The sequence below is a fragment of the Gracilinanus agilis genome, chromosome 2 (genome assembly GCF_016433145.1).
Source record: "Gracilinanus agilis isolate LMUSP501 chromosome 2, AgileGrace, whole genome shotgun sequence".
Classification (NCBI taxonomy): Eukaryota; Metazoa; Chordata; class Mammalia; order Didelphimorphia; family Didelphidae; genus Gracilinanus; species Gracilinanus agilis.
Window position 1 is genome coordinate 389,693,590 of NC_058131.1, and position 21,536 is coordinate 389,715,125.

General features: G+C 39.1%; 1 protein-coding gene across 1 annotated transcript in view; it reads left to right on the forward strand.

Moving 5' to 3' along the window:
• The first annotated feature begins 20,850 nt into the window (after positions 1-20,850).
• Positions 20,851-21,536, forward strand: part of GLRA1 (glycine receptor alpha 1) — an 85,271-nt gene continuing 84,585 nt past the window's right edge. The window contains exon 1 of the mRNA XM_044659857.1: positions 20,851-20,906. Coding sequence (XP_044515792.1) covers positions 20,851-20,906 — 56 coding nt within the window. The remainder of the gene's footprint in view (positions 20,907-21,536) is intronic.

Below are 21,536 nucleotides of genomic sequence, written 5' to 3' on the forward strand. Positions count from 1 at the left end.
TGATGGTTTTATTCAACTCTGCCTCACGTAAATCCAATTCATGAGCAAGTCAAGACATTACCCCATGACGTCATTGGTCCTCTTTGAAATGAAGGACAAACAACAATACTTTCTGGAGAACCTTAAGGTTAACAATAAACCAATTTTCACTATTTCTCAAAATAATTGAAATAAAGGGGGCAGTGATTCAAATTAGAAATACAATCTTAGCAAAGCAATGAAAGGCAAGGAAACAACAAGTATTAGAGCTAAGAGAGCCCTTAGGAGAAAGGAAGGAACTTTTAAGTGGAGAACAGAGAATGTCAGAGCCAGAGGAGAACTTAGTGTCTGAAACATACCCTGAGATTAGCCAACAGGGCCCTTGAAAATTTTTAGTGCAAATAGAAAGAAAACAACACAATGACTACACCTGAATGCTAAAAAAAAGTCTAAATTTGGCCCTAAAGAAAAGATATGAGAAGGGGGAAGTTAATAAATATATCTGAAAATTTAGACAACATAAAGTAAACAATTATAAATACAAGCAATATCATTAAATAAAAGCAATACCATTAAATACAAGACAGTTTGGGAAGAAAGCCACTACTTTTTGAGGGAGATGAGGGGAACAGAGATTAGGGAAAGCTTCCCACAGAAGATGATGTTGAAAGGATGTCTTAAAGGAAGAATTGGACTCTATGAGGTAGAGGTAAGGACGAAAAGCACTCCAAGCATGAGGGATGGCCTGTGCAAAGGCACTGAAATGGGAGATAGCATGTCACAAATGAAGAACAGAAAGAAAGCCAGTTTATCTGAAATTGCAGAGTGCAGGAAGGAGAGTAATATCCAGTGAGGATAGAAAGGTAGGTTGGGCCATGCTGTGGACAGCTTTAAAGCTAAACAGAAGAGTTAATGTTTAATTCTAGAGGCAATAGGAAGCCAGTGAGATTGTTTTGAGTACAGGCATCACATGTTCAGATCTCAGCTTAAAGGAAAATTCTTTGGCAGCAATGTATAGAATAGTCTGGAATGCAGAGAGACTTGGGACAAGAAAGACAATTAGGAAACATTTCAATAATCTAAGGGAGAGGTGATGAGTACCTGGGTAATGATGATAACTGTGTGAGTGGTGGGGCAGGATATGACAGAAGTTGTGAAAGCATAAATGAAAATTGACAACTAATTGGATATTTGGAATGAGTATGAGAAATTTAGGATAATGCCAAGATCATAATCTCAATAAATCTGAGACAATGGAAGGATGATGAGGTCTTCAGCAGAAACAGGAAATTCAGAAGAGGAGAGAGTTTAGAAGGAAAAGGGATCAATTCAGTCTGGGGTAAACTGAGTTTAAGATGTATACAAAGAATCCAGTTTAAAATGTGCAATAGGCAGTTGTTATATTAGGCTAAAGCTTGGCAGAGGCTGTATATGTAGATCTTGGAGTTATCTGCATAGAGATAATAGTTAAACCCATGAGAGCTAATGAGATTACTGAGAGAGACTATAAAGGGAGAAGAGGGCCAGAACAGAAACAAACAAAACTTTGAAACAAAGAAAAATCTTTTGTGGCCCCCTTCAATTAATTTAACAAATACTAATTGAGCAAAGCTCCCTGTGTTCAAGGATCTATGCTAATGCCTATGGAGGGGCCTTATTATTAGAAACATAAATGACCCAGATGATTATTTTTCCATTTCTCTTTTTTAAATTTCTATTTTTTTATTAATAGATATTTATTTCCAGGTATCTCAATCCCTCCCTCACCTCCCCAAACCATAGGAGGTGGCATCTGGCAAACAGATATGTATGTATAGATTATATCTTTCATGTTTCAATTTTTCAGTTCATTCTCTGAAGCTGAACATTCACAAGTTATTCTTCATGTATAATATCTGTAGCTGTATATAATATTCTTTTGGTTCTATTCATTTCACTCTTCATTATCTCATGCAGTTTCCCTTTTTTAATATTTTTCCAATTACATGTAAAAACAATTTTAACATTCATTTCTTAGTATTTTGAGTTTAAAATTCTCTTCCTTCCTCTTTCCCCTCCCGCATTATTGAGAAGGAAAGCAATTTGATATAGATTGGAGGTTATATATGTACTTCACTTTTCCATTTTCAAAAAAAATCTTGATGGGAAGAATCCACACGACATCAAAAATATTGTTAATAAACATATAAAAAGAGAACAGATAGGCTCTTGTAGATGATATTCAATGGCAACTCAGTTATACAATTGACTACAAATCATTGGAATAATACAATTCCACTGTGATCATTTGCCAATAATTTTAAAAATCATTTGATTTAAAAGAGTAAAATGCCAGCTTTTAAAGCAGTTTGGTGTGGTGGATAGTGTTTCACTCCATCAGAGGAAGGAAAACTTGGGATCAAATCTCACCTATGGCATTTACTAAGGTGTGTAACCATAGATTAGCTACTTAATGTTCCTTGGTTCCTCATTTGTAAAATGGGGATTATAATACCTTAGTACCTCTTCCACAAAGTCATTATGAAGTTCAAATGAAATTGTTTCTATAACTTGCTATCTAAACATCAGTTGTCATCAAAGCCAGCAATATGTTTCAAATATGTGTCAAAATGATACACTATTATTTAGAAAATGTAACCACCAAGAAACATTGTTTGATGATCTACAATTATTAATATAAAATAAGGCCAAGGGTATTTGCTTGTTGCTGTGAAGGATGTCTGGCAAGCACAGAGTCCATACATAAAGATTCCCTCCAGGTGGTATATGACTCCAGATGTTTCTGAACGTAAATGATAATGTGCTGATTGTTTCAAGCCCCAAAATATTGGAGCATCAACTGACCAACAACAATTCAGAAGAGTTTGATCTACATAAACTAACAAGACACTTTTGAAAATCTTTTTGGTGAAAGTAAATCAAATAAAAGCAAAATCTATTTAACAGGCATTCTTGATTTCACATTATCATCTTTTTTCTACTTTATACCTGGAAGTGTTCTTTGAATTGAAAATTTAGAATAAATTCTTTAAAAAATTTTTAAGAGTTTAACCTAATACTAGAGTCGAGAAAGAATGCTTTCGACCATTGGGGAAATACATATGTCTTCTCTTTTCTTTGGAAAGCAAACCAAGGAGCTGTCTTGGTGAGGTGGTGGAGATGAAGATCCTGCAATTCTCTAAATAAATCTGCTCCAAGTTTTCTTGCCTCTGTGCTTTTATTCATGTTGTTTCTTCTATATAGAATGCCTGTTTCCCCCTCAGTTTCTCTTGTCTAATTTCTACTAGCATTTTAAGGTCCACCTCAAATGCCCTCAAAATTCACCCTTATATCTACCAATAAATATATCTCTAATCCATGGTGGGAGGGAGCAAAAAAGAATTTCACAGCATAAAGGATATCAGAGAAAAAATGCCTCTCTTTTCATTGCCTCCATTTCTCTACCTAACATTAACTACCCAGCCCCTTCTAATCTAAATTCCACCACCACACAATTGAAATTGCTCTTTTCCAAGACTATCAAAGATTTTTTTAATTGTGAAATTCAATGGTTTTTTGTCCATCTTTGTTCTTGATTTCTCCACAGCTTTTTAAACTGTTGACTACTCTATCCTCCTCAACATTCTCTCCTCCCTGATTGTTTGTACCACTGCTCTCTCTGGATTTTCCTCCTAAGTCTTTTAATCACTGCTTTTTTTTTAATCCATACCTCCTGTCTTCAAATCAATACCAAGTATCAGTTCTAAAACAGAAGATTGCTAAGGGATAGGCAATTAAGGTTAAGTGACTTACTCAGGGTCACACAGCTAGGAACTGTATGAGGCCAAACTCAAACCCAGGATTTCCCATCTTTAGACCTGGCTCTCTATCTACTAAGCCACCTAGCTGCCCCTATGATCACTGTTTCTTCATCTGCTTTCTAGATCATTATCAATATCTCACTCTATGTACAGATTGCCTAGAGCTCTGTTATGGGCACTCCTCTCTCTACACTCTCTCATTTGATGACCACATTAACTCCCAATGGGTTCAAAAATCATCTCTGTAAATTGACTGAATCTATTTGTCTAGCCTTCATCTCTCTTCTAGACTCCAGACCAGCTTCACCAACTGCCTGCTGGATGTCTCCACCTATGTTGTCATTAGCATCCCAAACTTAGTCCATCTGAAGTAAATCTAATCATCTTTCCCCAAACCCACTGCTCTTCTTAACTACCATATTTTTATCAAGGGTTCCACCAGCCTTCTCTTCACCCACAATCACAACCATAGAGTTATATACTCCCTTACTCCTTACACTGAAAATACTTCATATATGCCTGTATTTTGTGTTTATTATCAGCCTAAATGTTATCCCTCTCCCTCTTGTAGAATGTGAGTCCCTTCAAGGCAAGTAGCTGTTTTATTTTTTATTTTTGTATCCCTAGCCCCTTGCACAAAGCCTTGCACAGAGGTGTCTAATAGATGTTTGTTGAAACTGCATATAATGTCATGCTTGGATTATGTGTTGATTAGCCTTGTTTAACTTTTTCTTTCTTTTTTTGTTCTTTGTTATAAGGGATGGCTTAATGGATAGAGAAATAGTAAGGGATATATTGAGAAATGAAAGCATTATAAAAAAACAAAAGTTATCGATGACTTCAAAAGAAACACAACCAAAAGAATATTTGCTGAGTTGAACTGAATCAAATGTAATTCCTTACCAAGACCAGAAATATGTTGATTATATTTCAGAAAGACATTGGTGAACTATGAGAGATAAGGCAGAGGGAAGAGACATGAGTGCTTTTGAAGTTACAACCTAGGTGACTAGAAGAATAGTAGTGCCTTCAGAATAGTCTGAAGGGGGTCAAATTTTGGGTTTGGAAGTGATTAGTTCTGTTTGGGATATGTTGAGTTTCAGATGCTGATGAGACATCCATGTGGCAAGCCCAATAGGAAGTCAGAAATTCTTGATTGGAGTTCTGGAGGGAAATTAGGGCTATATGTGTATATATTTATTTTGTCTGTGTGTGTGTATATATGTGTATATACATATATATGTATATACATATGTGTGTATATATAATATGATCATCTGCATAAAGGTGAAAATGGGACCCATGAGAGCTAATGAAATCACTGAGGAAGAAGATGGAGACAGAGAAGAAAAGAGAGCCAAAAGAGCCTGCTCCCCTATGCTAAGAAGATAAGTGGGAGCAGCTGGGTGGCTCAATGGATTGAGAGCCAGGTCTAGAGACAGGAGGTCCTAGGTTCAAGTCTGGCCTCAGACACTTCCTAGCTATTTAACCCTGGGTAAGTCACTTAATCCCCCATTGACTAGCCCTTACCACTCTTCTGCCTTAGAACCAATACATACAGTTGATTCTAAGATAGAAGATAAAGAGTTTTAAGGGGGGAAAGAAGAAGAAAAGAGATGCTCCCTGATCCATCAAAGAAAACTAAGAAAGGATAAGTGAGACAGGTAGAAGGGGAATTAGGAGAAAGTAATGTGATGACAACCAAGGGGAAAGAGTCCAAGAGAAGGGTCTAGCTAATAAGCATGAAAACTGGAAAGGCCAATGCATATGAGAACTGGTGAGATGTCATTGGATTTAGCTGTTAGATCATTGGTCAGTAAAAAAATTAGTTTCAATGGACTGTTGAAAAAATGGAGACCACTCTAAGATTTGTATTGTGAATGGGTGATGAGATATAGGATGATAACTTGAAAGGATGGCATGAACCTGTAAAAGCTCTTTAAGGATGAGGGGGACCAAAAAATATTTCTAGAGACAATTCAGGCAAATAAGGAAAGATTGAAGATGAAAAAAAGAAAAATTATAAAAGGTGTGAGCTCCCCCGGGGAGTTAGGAGGGAAAGAGATCAAAGGCACAAGCAAAGTGGTTAACCTTAACAAAGAGAAGGGCTAACTCATCCTAAGAGGTGTAAACAAAAGAAGGAAGAACTACTGAAGATGTTGGAGAATTTTGTAATGTGGAGTAAGGAAGACAATGGAATTCACAACTATCCTCTATTTTCTCACTAAAGAGGCATGGTAATCTGCTGGAAAAAAAGACAGGTGGGTCAAAAGGGCTTTAAGGGCTTAAAGAAAGAGAGTTAAAGAATAGTCACTTCAATGACCTTACTATAGAGTCAATTAGAGAAAAATAAAAGCCCCTCCATGATTTAGTAGATGATTTCACCCATTTCTGTAGGGGAAAAAATCACTAAGAGATCAAGCTAATGATAATCTTGTCTGTGCTTCTTTCAGCTAATGGCCTAGTATCCAGTCTTTTTCCATCTTGGTCCCTCTTTTGCAGTACATGCCAGCTTGCCAATGTTGTATCCAGAAATAATGTTTTCAATGCCTACATCCAAAACCCTCAATTTTACTTTTCTGTAAAATTAGAAGTTGAACTAGAAGGGATCTCCAAGATCCCATCCAGCTCTGGAATTTTGATAGGGACCTTTGAGATCATCTTGGTCAATCTTCTCACAGAACATGGAATTTTAGAAATAGAAGTTACCTTAAATAAGGGGTCCTTAACTTGCTAATGAAGGGTCCATGGATAGATTTCAGGAAGTATGTGATTTGAATGGAAAAAATAACTACATCTTTATTTTCACTAACTTTTAATTAAAATTTAGCATTTCCTACAGTTATTTTAAAATGTTGAGAAAGGGTCCACAGGCTTCCCTAGACTGCTGAAAGGGTCTGTGATACCCCCCCCAAAAAAAGTGGAAAAATAATCTTGCCTTGGAAAAATGTAAATTCCCTGGAAGAAGAAACTGCTTCATTTTTCTGCCTTTGCTTTCCTCGAACCTAGGACATTGCCTGACACATAGTAGGGCCTTAATAAAATACTTGGTGATTGATTCAAGTATAGAACATAAACTGTCAGTGCCAAAAAGGACCTTAGATATCTCCTATTCCAACTTCCTCATTTTTACAAATAGAGAAACAGGCTTAGAATGAGAAAGTAGCTTGTTCACCATTACATAGTGAGGCATCAACATCATTGCTAGCCTTTGAGATGGCTTCCTGTGTCTTTAAAAAATTTAATCAGACAGGACATGGTAACAGGGGATGAGTGATTCAGAACTAAACAAAGTGAATGATGTGGGAACTCATGCTACTGAGTATCTGACCCCAGAAGAGATGGGCAAATCCTCCCTGTACCATCTTATTACAAAATAATCCTGTAAGAAATAATCAACTGAGGGATCAGCAGCTCAAATATATTATCAGCTGACTAAGCCTCATTCAAAGAAGGCAGTCTCCTGAGAGATAAAGACACTTTAGGTGGAGTTAGCCAGGTTTTCCTGCATTTAGGACTCCACTAATTGATATCCAAGCCTCACTAACCCCTTAGACTAACTCCTCATTCCTATGGACTAGGATTTTTTTTTAACTGGTTGAGTCTTTGACAGGAGGTTGTTTAAGGAGGATAGCAATGGGCATGAGGGATGGGGGAGGGGATGCAAAATGAACCTTTAAGGCTATCTAAGCTACCCTTATTTTACAGAAGGACTTAGCCCTCCTCATTCATGAATGTCTGTCCTCTCTGCTTGTCAAGTCATTATTGAATGTCAACAGCACTCAGCTCAAATGCTACCTCCTCCGTAAACACTTTCGTGATTCTGCCTCCTTGTCAACAGTGAGCTCATCCTCCTCAGAACCCCAAATGAACTCCATTCGTGCCTCTCTTATTGACTTCACCAAGTTCAAATCGATCTTATAAATTGCTTTTATTCATTCATTCCATCATAGCTACGTATGTTTCTGTCTTAGCCCCACACTAACCGTGTGATCCTGGACAAGTCACTTCATGGCCAAGTCCCTTCCTTTATCTGTAAGATACTTGCGCTGCTTATCTCACAAGATTGTTACAAAGAAACACTATTGAGCTTAACTCTTGATAAAAATATAAGTTGCTGTTACATTCCTAAAGTAAAAGTCTTTTTTTTAACTAGGTTTTTTTAAACCCTTAACTTCTGTGTATTGGCTCCTAGGTGGAACAGTGGCAAGGGTGGGCAATGGGGGTCAAGTGACTTGCCCAGGGTCACACAGCTGAGAAGTGTCTGAGGTCGGATTTGAACCTAGGACCTCCCGTCTCAAGGCCTGACTCTCAATCCACTGAGCTACCCAGCTGCCCCTAAAAGTCTTTTTTAAAAAACCTTTTCCTCTTGTCTTAGTATCAATTCTGAGACAGAAGAGTGGCAAGGATTAGGCAACTGGGGTTAAGTGAGTTGTCCAGGGTTGTACAGCTAGGAGGCATCTAAGGTTAGATTTGAATACAGGTCCTCCTGGTTCCAAGTCTGGGACTCTATTCACTGTGCTACCTAGCAGCTACCCTGAGTGATTTATTCTTATAAAGATATCTAGATATAAATATCTTTATAAGAATATATATATACATATATATATGAGGACAGCTAGATGGCTCAGTATAGAGAGAGCCAGGTCTAAAACTGGGACATTCTGGGTTCAAATTTGGCCTCAGACATTTCCTAGCTGTGTGACCTTAGGCAAGTCATTTAACTCCCATTGCCTAGCCCTTATTGCCCTTTTGCCTTAGAATCAATATTAATTCTAAGATAGAAGATAAATGTTTAAAAAATAAACTAAAGCTTTATATAATATATACATACCTATGTGTATATGGCAGTGTATCCACATGATCTCATTTGATTCTCTCATGGCATTATGGAAAGAACAATAGACTTGCAGTCAGAAGACCTAGATTTAAATCCTGTGTGTTGAGCCGGTCTTTAACCTCTCTGGGTCATTTTCTTCATCAGCAAGATGATGAGGTTGGACTGAACAAACTTCCATTTCTCAGTCCTATGATTCTGTGAGATAAGTATTCATAAGTATGAATAAGTATATTTGTCATAGTATGATGTGGATAAAGCACAATAAAGAGTCGGGCAACCTAGGTCTGTTACTAACAAGCTATATGAAAATCTACCTGTCTGCTCTATAAAATGAGAGTATTTGACAAGAAAGTCTTTTCCAGCTCCAAAAATTCTATTTGGTTCTGTCCCCATTTTACAGACAAGGACACTGAGGCTGAGAGGCTATGTTATTTCCTCAGGGTCACAGTTTGGGATGAAACTAGTATTCAGATCCAGGTTATCTAATTGCTGATCTAATTTTCTTTAGAGGCAATACTATTTTTAAAACCCTTACCTTCCATCTTAAAATTAATACTAAATATCACTTCCAAGGTAGAAAAGAAGTAATGGCTAGGGCAATGGGGGTTAAGTGACTTGCCCAAGGTCACACAGCTAAAAAGTATCTGAGGCCAGATTAGAACCCAGGACCTCCTGTCTCCAGACCTGGCTCTCTATCCACTGAGGCACCCTGCTGCCCTGAGGTAACATTATTTAAAAAGGACAGAATTTAGAGCTAGAGTCAGGAAAGCATCAGTTCAGATCCTGACATTTACTAACTGTGATCATGGGAGAAGTGAGGGAATCTAAACTTCCTAGTTTCCTCATTTATATGTCAAATGGGGATGATGATAATATGTAGAGGATATACTTGACAGTGTGGTTATAAGGCTCAAATAAGGTAAGATGTCAGATATTGTCATTATTTTTTAAACCAGATTTGCATGGATACCAGCTTGCCAGCTTGTCTTGCCTATCTAGGAGCCCAATATATTCATTCTCTTCCCCACCCCCAAGGGAGAAAGTGACTTACCAAAGAAAAAAACTCATAAATGTTCTACAAAATGAAAAGCCAGGCCAGTTTGGCAGGATGTCTCCTCCCACTGTCCCACATACAGGCCCACGTCCATCACAGTACTTCCCAACAATTAGACTGGTCTCTACAGCTCCTCCACACAGCTATCCTTCTCTTTACAAAATATCATTGAAGCCTGTCAAATCGATGTGGAGTTGTCTGACTCTCCTCTCTGAACATCATCCTGAGACAAAGGCTTAATGCTATGATAACCAATCCCAATAGACTTGTCTTGTGTAGTCATCTCTGGATGGTTCCCAATTCAATTCCTTTTGATCCAAAAAGCATTTATTCAGCCCTTATTACTTCCTAAGTAGCATGCGAGGTGTTGGTGATACAAAGACAAAAGTGAAATAATTTCTGATCCTAAGGGGTGTACACTCACCTAAGGGAAACAATGTATACACAAAGAAATATAGTATTTACATATAGCAAAGTGAAGAAAGAAGCACTAAGGATTGTCGGATCAGGCAGCACATCAAGTAGGACTTAAGCCGGGTCATGAACAGAACAAGGAAATTCAAGGATCAGACTCGAGGAAGGAGAGCATTCCTGGCATGGCCAGTGAAAGGGCACTGAGGCAGGAAAAGGGATGTTGGGTATTGGAAACCTCAAGTACATCACTTTTTCTGGAGTGTAAAACAATGAGGAATCCTATAAAGTCGCTCTGGAAAGAGAGGTTGGAGCCAGTTTGTAAAGGGATTTAAGTACCAAGGAGCGAAGGGGGAGAGGACATCTTATCTTAAAGGCAAAAGAGAGCAGAAGCAGCTTCTTGAGCAGGAGGTTATCAATTTGGCTGCTGTGTGAAAGATGAATTGGAGATGGAAGAGAAGGAAGGAAGGGAGACCAGTTCAAAAGCCATTGTAATAAGCCACATGAGACATAATAAAGATCTTAACTAGTGTGGTAATTGTGTGAGTGAAGAGAAAAAGACCAAAGCAAAAGGCGTTGTGGAGGCAGCATGGACAAGGCTTCATGTTTGTTTTCCGATGAGGAGTGGGAGTGAGTAAGAGAGATAGAAAAGTCACATACAACTTCAGAGTTGCCAACCTGGGTTACTAGTAGGGAATTATGCCCTTGAGAGGAATAGGGAAGTTAGGAAGAAGAATGAATTTCCAGGGGCCTTTCAAATACAGAATCAGAAAAAGACCAAAGAGCAGTTAGTGGTGCAGATCTGGGTCTAAAGGAGGAGGTGAGAGCTGCATATGTGGATTTGGAAGTACATGGGCCACTAACTTCATAGACACAATGGTGGAGCCCAGGGGAACCGAAAAGATCATCAAGAGAAGATAACCTTGGGAATACACCCATGCATAGAGAGTGGGACATGGATGATGACTCAGCAAAGTGGACTCAAATAGCATTAAAAGAGACAGAAAGAGCACAAGGAGAAAGAAGTGTCCCAGAAACCCAGGAAATCTCTTTCAGGAGGAGCAGGTAGTCAATAGTGTTGCCTAATGCCATTTTTTGTTTCTCTTTTCCATTTCCCAGTTCTTTTTTCCTTTTTCTTTTTAAACCCTTACTTTCAGTCTTAAAATCAATACTAAGTACTGGTTCCAAGGCAGAAGAGCAGTAAGGAATAGGCAATTGAGGTGACATGATTTATCCAGGGTTACACAGCTAGAAAGTGTCTGAGGCTGGAGTTGAAAACAAGACCTCCCATCTCTAGATCTGTTTCTCTGTCCACTGAGTCACCTAACTGTCCCTTACCAGCTTTTCTACATCTGACTCTCCTCACTCATCAAATTTCTCTGTTCCTTCTACACAAAGGCATCATGGCATAGTGAATGGAAAGAGGTCTGACTTGAAAGAGCAAAATTCCAGTCCTGACTGAAATTCATTAACTATATAACTTTAGACAAATCCCCTTTCTTGTCCTCAGATTTTTAATCTGTAAAATTAGAGGAAAATCTCATCCTTGCCTACCTCACAAGATTGTTGTAAGGATATAATAAGTTAATAGGTAAACAGTGTTTTTATTAATGCATTTGTTTGTTGGTTATATCAAAATTCCCAGGTATCGCCCTTCCATCTCTCCCCTCCTCACACTACAGAAGACATTGCTTGACCAAAAAAATATGTACATATTAACTATATCTCTAGTGTTTCTAACTTATCAATTCTTTCTCTGGAAGAGGCTATTCCCAAGTTATTTTTCAAACATTAATTCTGTCCTCTTGGTTCTACTTGTTTTGTTTTTCATTATTTTATGTAGCTCTTTCTGTTTGTTTTTTTAATTAACCTGCTCATAATTTTTTATGGCACAGGAGTATTCTATCACTATTATATGGCACAACCTGTCCAGCCATTCCCCAACTGATGGACATCCCCTCAATTTCCAGTTCTTTGCTACCACAAAAAGAGCTGCTACAAATATTTTAGAAGCTATGCATTCTTCTCCTTTTCCCTGTGATCACCTTGGGATACAGACCTAACCATGATATTGCTGGGTCTAAGGTACACACAATTTTATAACTCTCTAGGCAATTTCCACATTGCTCTCCAAAATGGTTGGATCAGTTCACATATCCACCAACGGTGTATTAGGATCCCAATTTTTCCACTTTTGCTCCAATGTTTTCATTTTAGCCTTTTATCATTTTAGTCAATGATATCTCAGAATTTTTTTGATTTTCATTTCTCTAAACAGTAAGGATATAGAGCATTTTACATGATTATATATGGCTTTGATTTCTTCATCCAAAAACTGTCCATTCATGTCTTTTGATCATTTATCAATTGGAGAATGACTCATTTTCTTATAAAGTTGTCAAAGTTCTTTATATATTTTAGATAGGAGACCCCTATCCAAGAAACTGCCTATAAAAATGTTTTTATTTCAATTTTCTGCTTTCCTTCTGGCTGCATTACTTTTAGTTATACAAAAACTTTTAAATTAAATGTGATCAAAATTATTCATTTATATCTCACAATGTGCTCTTTCTTGTTTATTCATGAATTCTCTCCCATCCATAAATCTGATACGTAATATGTTCCCTGTTCAGTAAAACAGTTTTTAAAAGTAGAAAATACTAGATAAATATGAGGAGTTTTTAATACTATGTCTCCAATATTCTCTGAACTTTGGGGATTCTCTTTTTCTGTCCTGACTTAGTGGAGTCAGGATGATCTGGAGTCAGGATAAAAGCTGATAAGATCATGATAAGTAAAGGATCCTAGGTCAGAGACTCAAAGTCATTAAATCTCTGAGTAGGAAGGAACCTTAGAAACCATCTAGTCTAACCCACTCATTTTTTCAGACAAGAATATAAAGGACCAAGCCCATCGTATAGCTAAATGATTTATGATGTCTAAATATAATAAATTGAGCCATAAAAAATATTGACTATGATAGATTCAGAAAAGCCCAAGGAGATTTGTATTAACTGATATATGGTGAAGTGAGAAGAACCAAGAGAATATCACTTATCACAATAATTTAAAGAAAATCAACTCTGAAAGACCTTAAAAGAACTGTGATCATTGTTTATTTAGGTATATGTTCTGGAGTTTTGATTTTATAAGATTGTTCACGTACAAAAGTGAATAATATGTAAATGTGTTTTGCATGATAATATATATAACCTAGAAAAAAATCATTTTTAAAAAGAACAGTGAACAATTCAGTGACCAATTATGACTCCAAAAGACAGATTGATACATTCCTTCCAATTCTTGGTAGAGAGGTGATGAACTAGAGATACAGAATGAGATATACATTTTCAGACATAGTCAATGTACTAATTTGTTTTGTTTACCTATATTTATTTGTTACAAGGGCAGGCTTCTATCTGGGGCAAAGAGAAGTTGATGAGTAATAAGCAAGATAGAAAAAGAAGAGAGTTTCAATGAAACATCAAAAATATACAGAAATTAGCAAAAAAAATGTTCAAAACGGGACACATACAACCAAAACAGATTTGTTACCATTGGCCTAAATTAAATACACATATTTAAAACAATATATAACAAAATTCACGCTTCCATATTTAGCTTTTTCTATATCAAAATCTTCATGTTTATTTATGCTCATTAAGGAAATAATAAACAAGAAAATTCTTTAAAGAAATGAAGGCCCAGTAAACTAGTACTTACTTCCACCTTCTTTTAGCTAAAAAATTTCTACCTCTTCCCCACTTTGTGATTCAGAGCTGCCATACTATGAGGCTAATAATAATAATCTCTTTCCCCTACAATCAGTTTTGTAACCTCAAAGTCTTTGACTCTTTCCCCCCTTCTTCCTTCATCCCCATAATTTATAAGTTATCAAATCTAATCATACTAGACATACACATCATAGTACCACTATGACTCACTCTCTCAGGCTTATCCAGTTTTGTCCTGTCATTTCAAAATTTCTTTCCTCTTCATCCTTCCTTTTTTCATCATATCCTCCAAAATCCCCTAGTAGAGCCTTAAAACTCCCCTTCATCCTAGATCTCTTCTTCTCACATTCTTTCAGTATTCTTTTTCTCAATGGAATCTAGCTTCTGGCATTCCTAGCCACCTTCTCTATACATAGTAGGTGCTTAATAAATATTTATTGATTAGTTGACACTCCTCTCATCTTTCTTGGTCTAAAAGGAAGAGTAAACATTCTTTGATCTCCATTGCCATTTCTAGGCTATCCATCTGCTACAATTACCCAGCAACTTCTCCTTTTTGAAATTCATTTCATATGTCTACATCATTCCACCCAGATCCTTACACTTTGCTGGACACCAGGTATATCTATCCTCTTTCTCAAGAAGTTAGATACCTGCATTAGATTTCTTCTCCATTCCTACCACTGCCATCATTCCTTCAATATCAAACCCCTTGCCTTCCCAATTAACTAACTTTTTTAACATTCACTAAATAAATTTTTACTTCACCACAGTCACCTCTAAGAGTCCCTGAGGTTGTGCCTTAGTTTTTACCATCAACCAGGGTTATAACTAGAGTTGAGCAGTAGAAAGTATTGCTGATAATACTTGTTTAGCAATGTAAAACTCCAGTAATGTAAAGATTGGTCATAAATAAGGACTGACCCTGTCATATTACTGGAATAGGGAAGTTCTGGAGGAAGAAACTTCCTTTACAAGCTTGTCAGAAATTTCTACTCTTTAAGAGAGGCCTAGGGCACTAAGAGGTTAAATAACATGTCTAGCATCACAGAGCCAATGGGTGTCAGAAGTACCATTTGAGGGGCAGCTGGGTAGCTCAGTGGAGTGAGAGTCAGGCCTAGAGACAGGAGGTCCTAGGTTCAAACCCGGCCTCAGCCACTTCCCAGCTGTGTGACCCTGGGCAAGTCACTTGACCCCCATTGCCCACCCTTACCACTCTTCCACCTATGAGACAATACACCGAAGTACAAGGGTTTAAAAAAAAAAAGTACCATTTGAACTCATGTCTTCCTGACATAGAGTACAGCAATCTATCCACTATGCCACACATTCACTCAGTTAAAATATCTCTCTGCTCTAACTGGTCTTTCTCCTTTTCCAATCAATCTTCTCCATAGAAAGTAAAATCTCCACTGCTCAAAAATCTTCACTAACCCCTTATTGTCTCTAGAATAAGCTTTAAATGTCTTGAGTCTGTTATTTAAGACCCTCCACAATGTGAAGGTAAACCTACCTTTATATACATTTTATATGACTTCATTAACATTCATTATTCACATTCCAGGCAAACTGGCCAACTAGCAATTTCTTGAACTCAACATTCCATTTCTTATGTCTGTACTTTAACATAGGCTAGAATGTTCTCCATCATTTCCAGACTTCAGAATCCTTAGCTTGCTTTCTTCAAAGTTCAACATATCCTTTTGAGCAAAAGCTTTCCTGATTCTTCTAGTTGTTAATATTGTCTTCCCTCTCCAAATGTCTTGTATGCATTCATCTGAATGTCATATTTCCAATGTAAAATGTAAGTTCCCTGAGAGGAGGGACTGTTTCATTTTTTTTGTTTTGTGCCTCTATCGTATACACATCTATCTATACCTAGCTACTATGTACTTCATACATAGTAGATATTTAGGAAAATGTTTGTTGACTTGAATTAAGTTTCTGCTTGTTTCTGTACCTGTGTCTCTGTCTGTCTGTCTCCATATATGTGTGTCTGTGTTTTGGTGTCTCTCTACCTATTTTTGTATCTTCATGTCTGACTTTTATAATATCTATTTCTACACTGGTATTTTCTGTGTCACATTTTAATTCAATTCAACATCCACTGGGTGCAAAATACTGTACATAATGTTGAGCATACAATGACAAAAAAATAACACCCTCAGGAAGTTTACTTTTAACTGTGAGGGACATATACAAACATATACATATACAAAGATAAGCAAATCCAAGCTCATTTGAGAAAGGAAATAAGCATTTACTAAGTGCTTGCTATGTGCTAGTCATTGTGCTAAGCATTTTACAAATACAACCTCATTTTATCCTCACAATAACCCCAGAGGGCAGGCACTATTATTCTTGTTTTACAGATGAGGAAACTAAGGCAGAAAGGAGTTAAGTAATTTGTCCAGAGTCATGCAGCTAGGAAGTATCAGAAGCTAGATCTGAACACAGGTCTTCATGACTCCAGGCCCAGTGTTTTTTCCATGATGCCACCTAACTGCTCCTGTTTCCCACTAAAAGGAGAGAACACTAACAACTGCGAGAATTAAGAAAGGCTTTGCTTACAAGAAGGAATCTTACTTGAGCCTTTAAGAGAAATAAGGATTCTATGAACAGCCAGTAAGAAAGGAGAACATTTCAGGCATAGAGATTAGCTCATGCAAAGGTTCAGATATGAAAAATGAAATGTCAAGTTCAAGGAACATCCAGTAGTCTAGTTTTGTTGAAATATGAAATGTATGTAATGCACATATAAAATCTGTATCAGATTGTAGTCTCAAGAAGGAGACAGAAGAGAGAGGAAGGGAAAGGTAGAATTTGGCTCAAAATTTTTTAAAGAATATTAAGTTATTTTTACATATAATTGAGGGAAAATGAAATGTTTTTTAAAAGATATACAAAAATGTATGAAGGAAGTAGTATGAAATAAACCTGAAAAAGTAGGTTAAAGACAGCTTAGGGAGAGTTTTACATGACAGGCTTAGGATGTATTTTATCCTAGAGACAATAGGGAACCATGGAAGATTCTTGAGAAAGGGAAAGGCATAGTCAGTCCTATGTTTTAAGAATATTCATTTAGGGGGCAGCAGGGCAGGTCAGTGGAGTGAGAACCAGGTCTAGAGATGGGAAGTCCTAGATTCAAATCTGATCTCAGACACTTCTTAGCTGTGTGACCCTAGGCAAGTCACTTAACCCCCATTGCCTAGCCCTTACTACTCTTCTGCCTTGGAAGCAATACATAATGTTGGTTCTAAGGCAGAAGGTAAGGGTTTAAAAAAATACAAAACAAAAAGAATATTCATTTGCTACATATATATGGAAGATTAATTAGAGACAGGGAGAGATCAAAAGCTAGGACTAGCCTACTCACTGGTCCTACTTAACATTTCATCTCTCATACTAAGCCTTTGCAGAACCGAGAATTCATTCTCTTCTCACCTACACTTCTCAGAATCTATATCATCTTTTGTTAGTACCACCTCCTGCATTTAGACTTTCCTGATCTACACAATTGTTGGTGCTTTTTCCCTTCTCAGTTTATCTTATATTTACTTATGGAAATATATAATTTTTCCCAAAACAATATAAGCTTCTTGAGGGTCTTTGCTAGCCCAATGACTCTCAGAGTGCCTTGAATTGAATAGATGTCATACTTTGTCGAGTCCAATTGAATTGCCCAGTATCACAAACTGTTACAAATTAAGTGACAAAATGGGTACTGAAATTCAACTTGACTCCCAAACCAATGCTTTTCATATATCTATATATCTTGCTTCACTATTTGAAGGATGCAATAGTTCATCCCTTTTGGCACTCCTTCCACCAGCTACTCTAAGCCTAATGAAGTATCTTTATGAATTGCAAGGAATGAAAAATATCATCACCTATTGGTCACTTTTCACCCTCCCTTTTCTCCCCAACAGCGATACGCTTCTCCATAGTTAACAAGGTTGGCCTTCTGGTAAGAGACTTCCAATCTACCACTGGGCCTAAACTTGACATCTTTCTAGCTTAATAGGATTTATCAGAACATGTATACACTGGCATAGACTAGGAAAACCCAGCGTTTCTTTCAAGCTACTTGACAAACCATATGACAAAACTACATCAGAAATTTTTAGGAAGGCACACTTCAGGTGAATATAATCTTAAATATACATGATATACAGACCACAGAAATATACATAATACATTCACAAATGCACACAACCAAATTCCAATTTACAGCCATAGTACATGTGAACAGAGAGAGAGGGAGAGAGAGAGAGAGAAAGAGAGAGAGAGAGAGAATCATATAAAAGCACATATATAGACAAAGATTCATTCATACATTCATATACAGGTATAAGTATACCATTAGGAGAACATTACTACTTTCACACACTACCTTTCCTCCTTGATTTTCCACTGCTCCCTCCGGAGCTATGTGAGGTTTCTTTTTTTTTTATAATCTCCTAGTACCTCAATAATAATCCTAGGGTACCAGATCTGGGCCTGGGAAGGAGATGAAAACCTCAGGTAGATAGTGTGATAATAGTAGGAGAGAAAGAGGAGGAGTTTTGCAAGAGGAGGGGGAAGGAAGAGAAAGGACAAGAGAAGAAGGGGAAAGGAAGAGGGTGGAGAGAAAACAGGGTAGGGGAGAAAAGTGGCAGATGCTCCCTGAGCCAAAAGTTCCAAACCCCTCTCCTCCACTCCACATCCCCACTAGACCCACATTTCTCTCTAGCGTACTTAGATCTGTTGAAAGTGCTCAAGAGTAGTCTTTCAGGTGTCTTGGAGGAGAAAAGATTGTCCCTATTTGAGGAGGAAAGGAAAACTGTCTTCCCCTCAACTGGGTAAAGAAGACCCTGTAGCTGAATTTCTTTAACCTGAGGAATGGGTAGGAAAGAGGGCCTACCCTATCTCAGGAGAACGTGGCTGGGGGAGAGAGCCTTCCCAGCTCAGCATCCCTGGGTCTGAGAGTAGGGGCGAGGTCCCGGGAGTTCAACGCTGCTTGAAAATCTCCTGGCTCTTTGTTAATCCACTGTGGGTTCCTACTGCAGCCCAGGGAAAATCTGATTAATTTTTTGTCCCCAGCCACGCTAAAGGGACCAAGAAAAAGAGAATCTTTTAAAAGAGCCAAATTAAGAATGATATGAAGGTTTCTACACTTGGTGGGTGCCAGGCCTGGAGGGTGGAGGAAGTAGGGAGGTCTGGGGGAGATCTCTCAAGGACTCCAGGTTCCGAAAAATAAGAAGTCGCCTAACCTTACTGTTCTTTGAATTTCTGTCTACTATACTAAGAAGAGAGAGGAGGGGAAGATAAGGGAGGTCCTAAGAGGAGAAAGATAGGTGAGGGGAAACGTGAGGAAGAAAGTAGACGAAAGGGAAAAGGAAACAAGGGAAAAGAATTTTTCTATAAGCGGAGAGAAAAACAGAGTGGGAGTGGGGGGAGGTTTTTAAAACCTCCCCACCCAAAAACTAACTAAATTTGTTCAGTTGAAAGGAGGAAGAGAAGAGAGAAGAGAAGCCCTGCAGAGATGAGGTCAAGGAAAAAGGATAGGGAGACTTGAGAGCCCAAAACCCGAAGACTTCCTGTTGGACAAGTGAAGAGAGGGTCGTCCCTCCAGCCAGTCTCACTTTTTCTTCCTCCAGTCGCAACAGTCACGGGGACTGAGTGTCAGCGCTGGCCAGATTCGAAGCTTAGTCTCTTCTGTCCTAGCCTTTCCCTCCCACTTTAATGAAAAGTTCAGTTTAAAATCTCTCCCCACCAAATCAAGTGATGTTGGTTTCTTTCTCTCCCAATACCACAACTCCGGGTCTTGGTCGAGCTAAATTCCTGAAGTCCTTGTAAAAAAGGTGTTCAAGACCTAAAGGTTAAAAAGAAAAAAATTAATAATATCTTTTTTCCAGTCCTCCCCTTACCCCAGAAAAATGAGACTATCTTCCAGCACTTCACGAGTTAATGCGTCCTGGGGCCTAACACGCGATTGGTCCGTAGGAGGGGGATAGCAGGTTTTCGGAGCCGCAGGCCAATGAGCTTTGCTAGTGGGTGGGTTTGAAGAGACTAGGGAGTGTTTTCCCCCTTTCTCTTCCCCCCTCCCCACACACACACTCCCCCTCCTTCCCCTCCCTCCCCCAGTTTAGTAAATTAATGCAGCGAGAAAGTCCGAGGAACTGAAGGAGTCCTGTCTGGGGTGGGGGAGATGGGGAGACTGGAAGCCAGCGCCGACAAGTGAAAAAGAGAGAAACCGTAGAAAGAATTCTCCTTTCCTGCCCAGCCGGACCGCCATGGACCACCCCCAGCCACTGAAACTTGCCCCGAGCCCTCTTGCGTCTCCAGCCCCAAGCGATGGGACACCTGCCCTGCAGCGATCATAACTTATCTGGCGGGTGGGGGGGTGGGGGGAACGGAGAAGCAGGAATCGCGAGGCGACAGACAGCAGCCAGCCTGGAGGTAGGGGAGCGAGCCTCCCCGGACTCTGCCTGACACATTCCCTGGGATTTAACTGAAGCAGGCACCCAGCGCCAACCACATGCCAGCCCCTCACCTCGTTTCCCATCCCTCTTGCCAGCACCAGAGCCGAAAGCCTTCCCAATCCACGATGTTTGCCGAGTCCAGCAGTCCAAGGCCAGCCTTTTGATCTCCGCAGGAGAAATATTTTTCTTCACCTTGCAGGGATCTTTCCGTTTAAATGGAAAAAGGAGGAGGGGGAGAACAATAAAAGGGAACAAGCCCACCCTAAATACACCAACTTAGCCCCTCCACCCTACCGCGACAGGGAGTGATCAGCCAAGCTAGAGTTTATTAAGCGGCAATACTCTCTCCTTGGTCTGAAAGACTGGGAGCCAGGCGCTATCCGTGGTCCTGAAATTCATCTCCTTTTCCTGTGGGGGTTCCACCCCCAACATCTGGATTGTACTTTTTTTTTTTTAATCGCCAGTGGAAAAGTCCCAGCGCTTGATTCACCTGGTTTTGTAAGTGCCAATTCTAAACATCTTTCTGCCCCTAAAACTCGTGGACTACAAAAGCATCGGACCTGGGAAAATGTGCTGCTTTAATACACTTAGGCTCTACCTTTGGGAGACGATTGTATTCTTCAGGTATGCGATTTTTTTTCTACTGACCAAACCGCGGTGGTGCTGGGATGCGGAAGGAGAGGTGGGGAGAGCGGACTGGAGGCGGGTTCTGACCAAGTCCCCCCTCCCTTTCCAGCTAGGGGCTGAGAACCTCTGCATTCGGGGCATGCTGTCTGATTGGTGTGGGGAGGCAGGTCTGGGGGCTGTTGGTCCCTTAGAGAGCTGTAGTTCCGCTTGCTGTATCTTATAGCCCCTTTACTATAGCTCACCCACCTCCGTCTGCATGTTGGCTTACACACGATTGAGGACTTTAAGGGGGAGCAGTATGAGTTACTGAGTTTAATGAGGACTGCATTCTCTCTAACCGCAGTGCCGAAAACCCAAGCTCTCCGCGGTCTGGGAGCGGAGGGACAACTAGTGGTGGGGGGGAAGGTTGCACTTGAGCTCACTGGACACACAGAACATTCCATATGCTCCTTAGTTTGTTTTCTGTTTGGGGGCGGAGGGAGGGAGAGGAGAATGAAGAGGGGCTTTGTAGAGTAAGCTCACTGCTGATGCAGCTTGGGAAGCACTTGGTGTTTAGAAGCACACAGATGAGTTTTTTGTTTTGTTTTTAAAAACAGCCGTTTGAAAACTGAACCTCAGTTTCCTCTT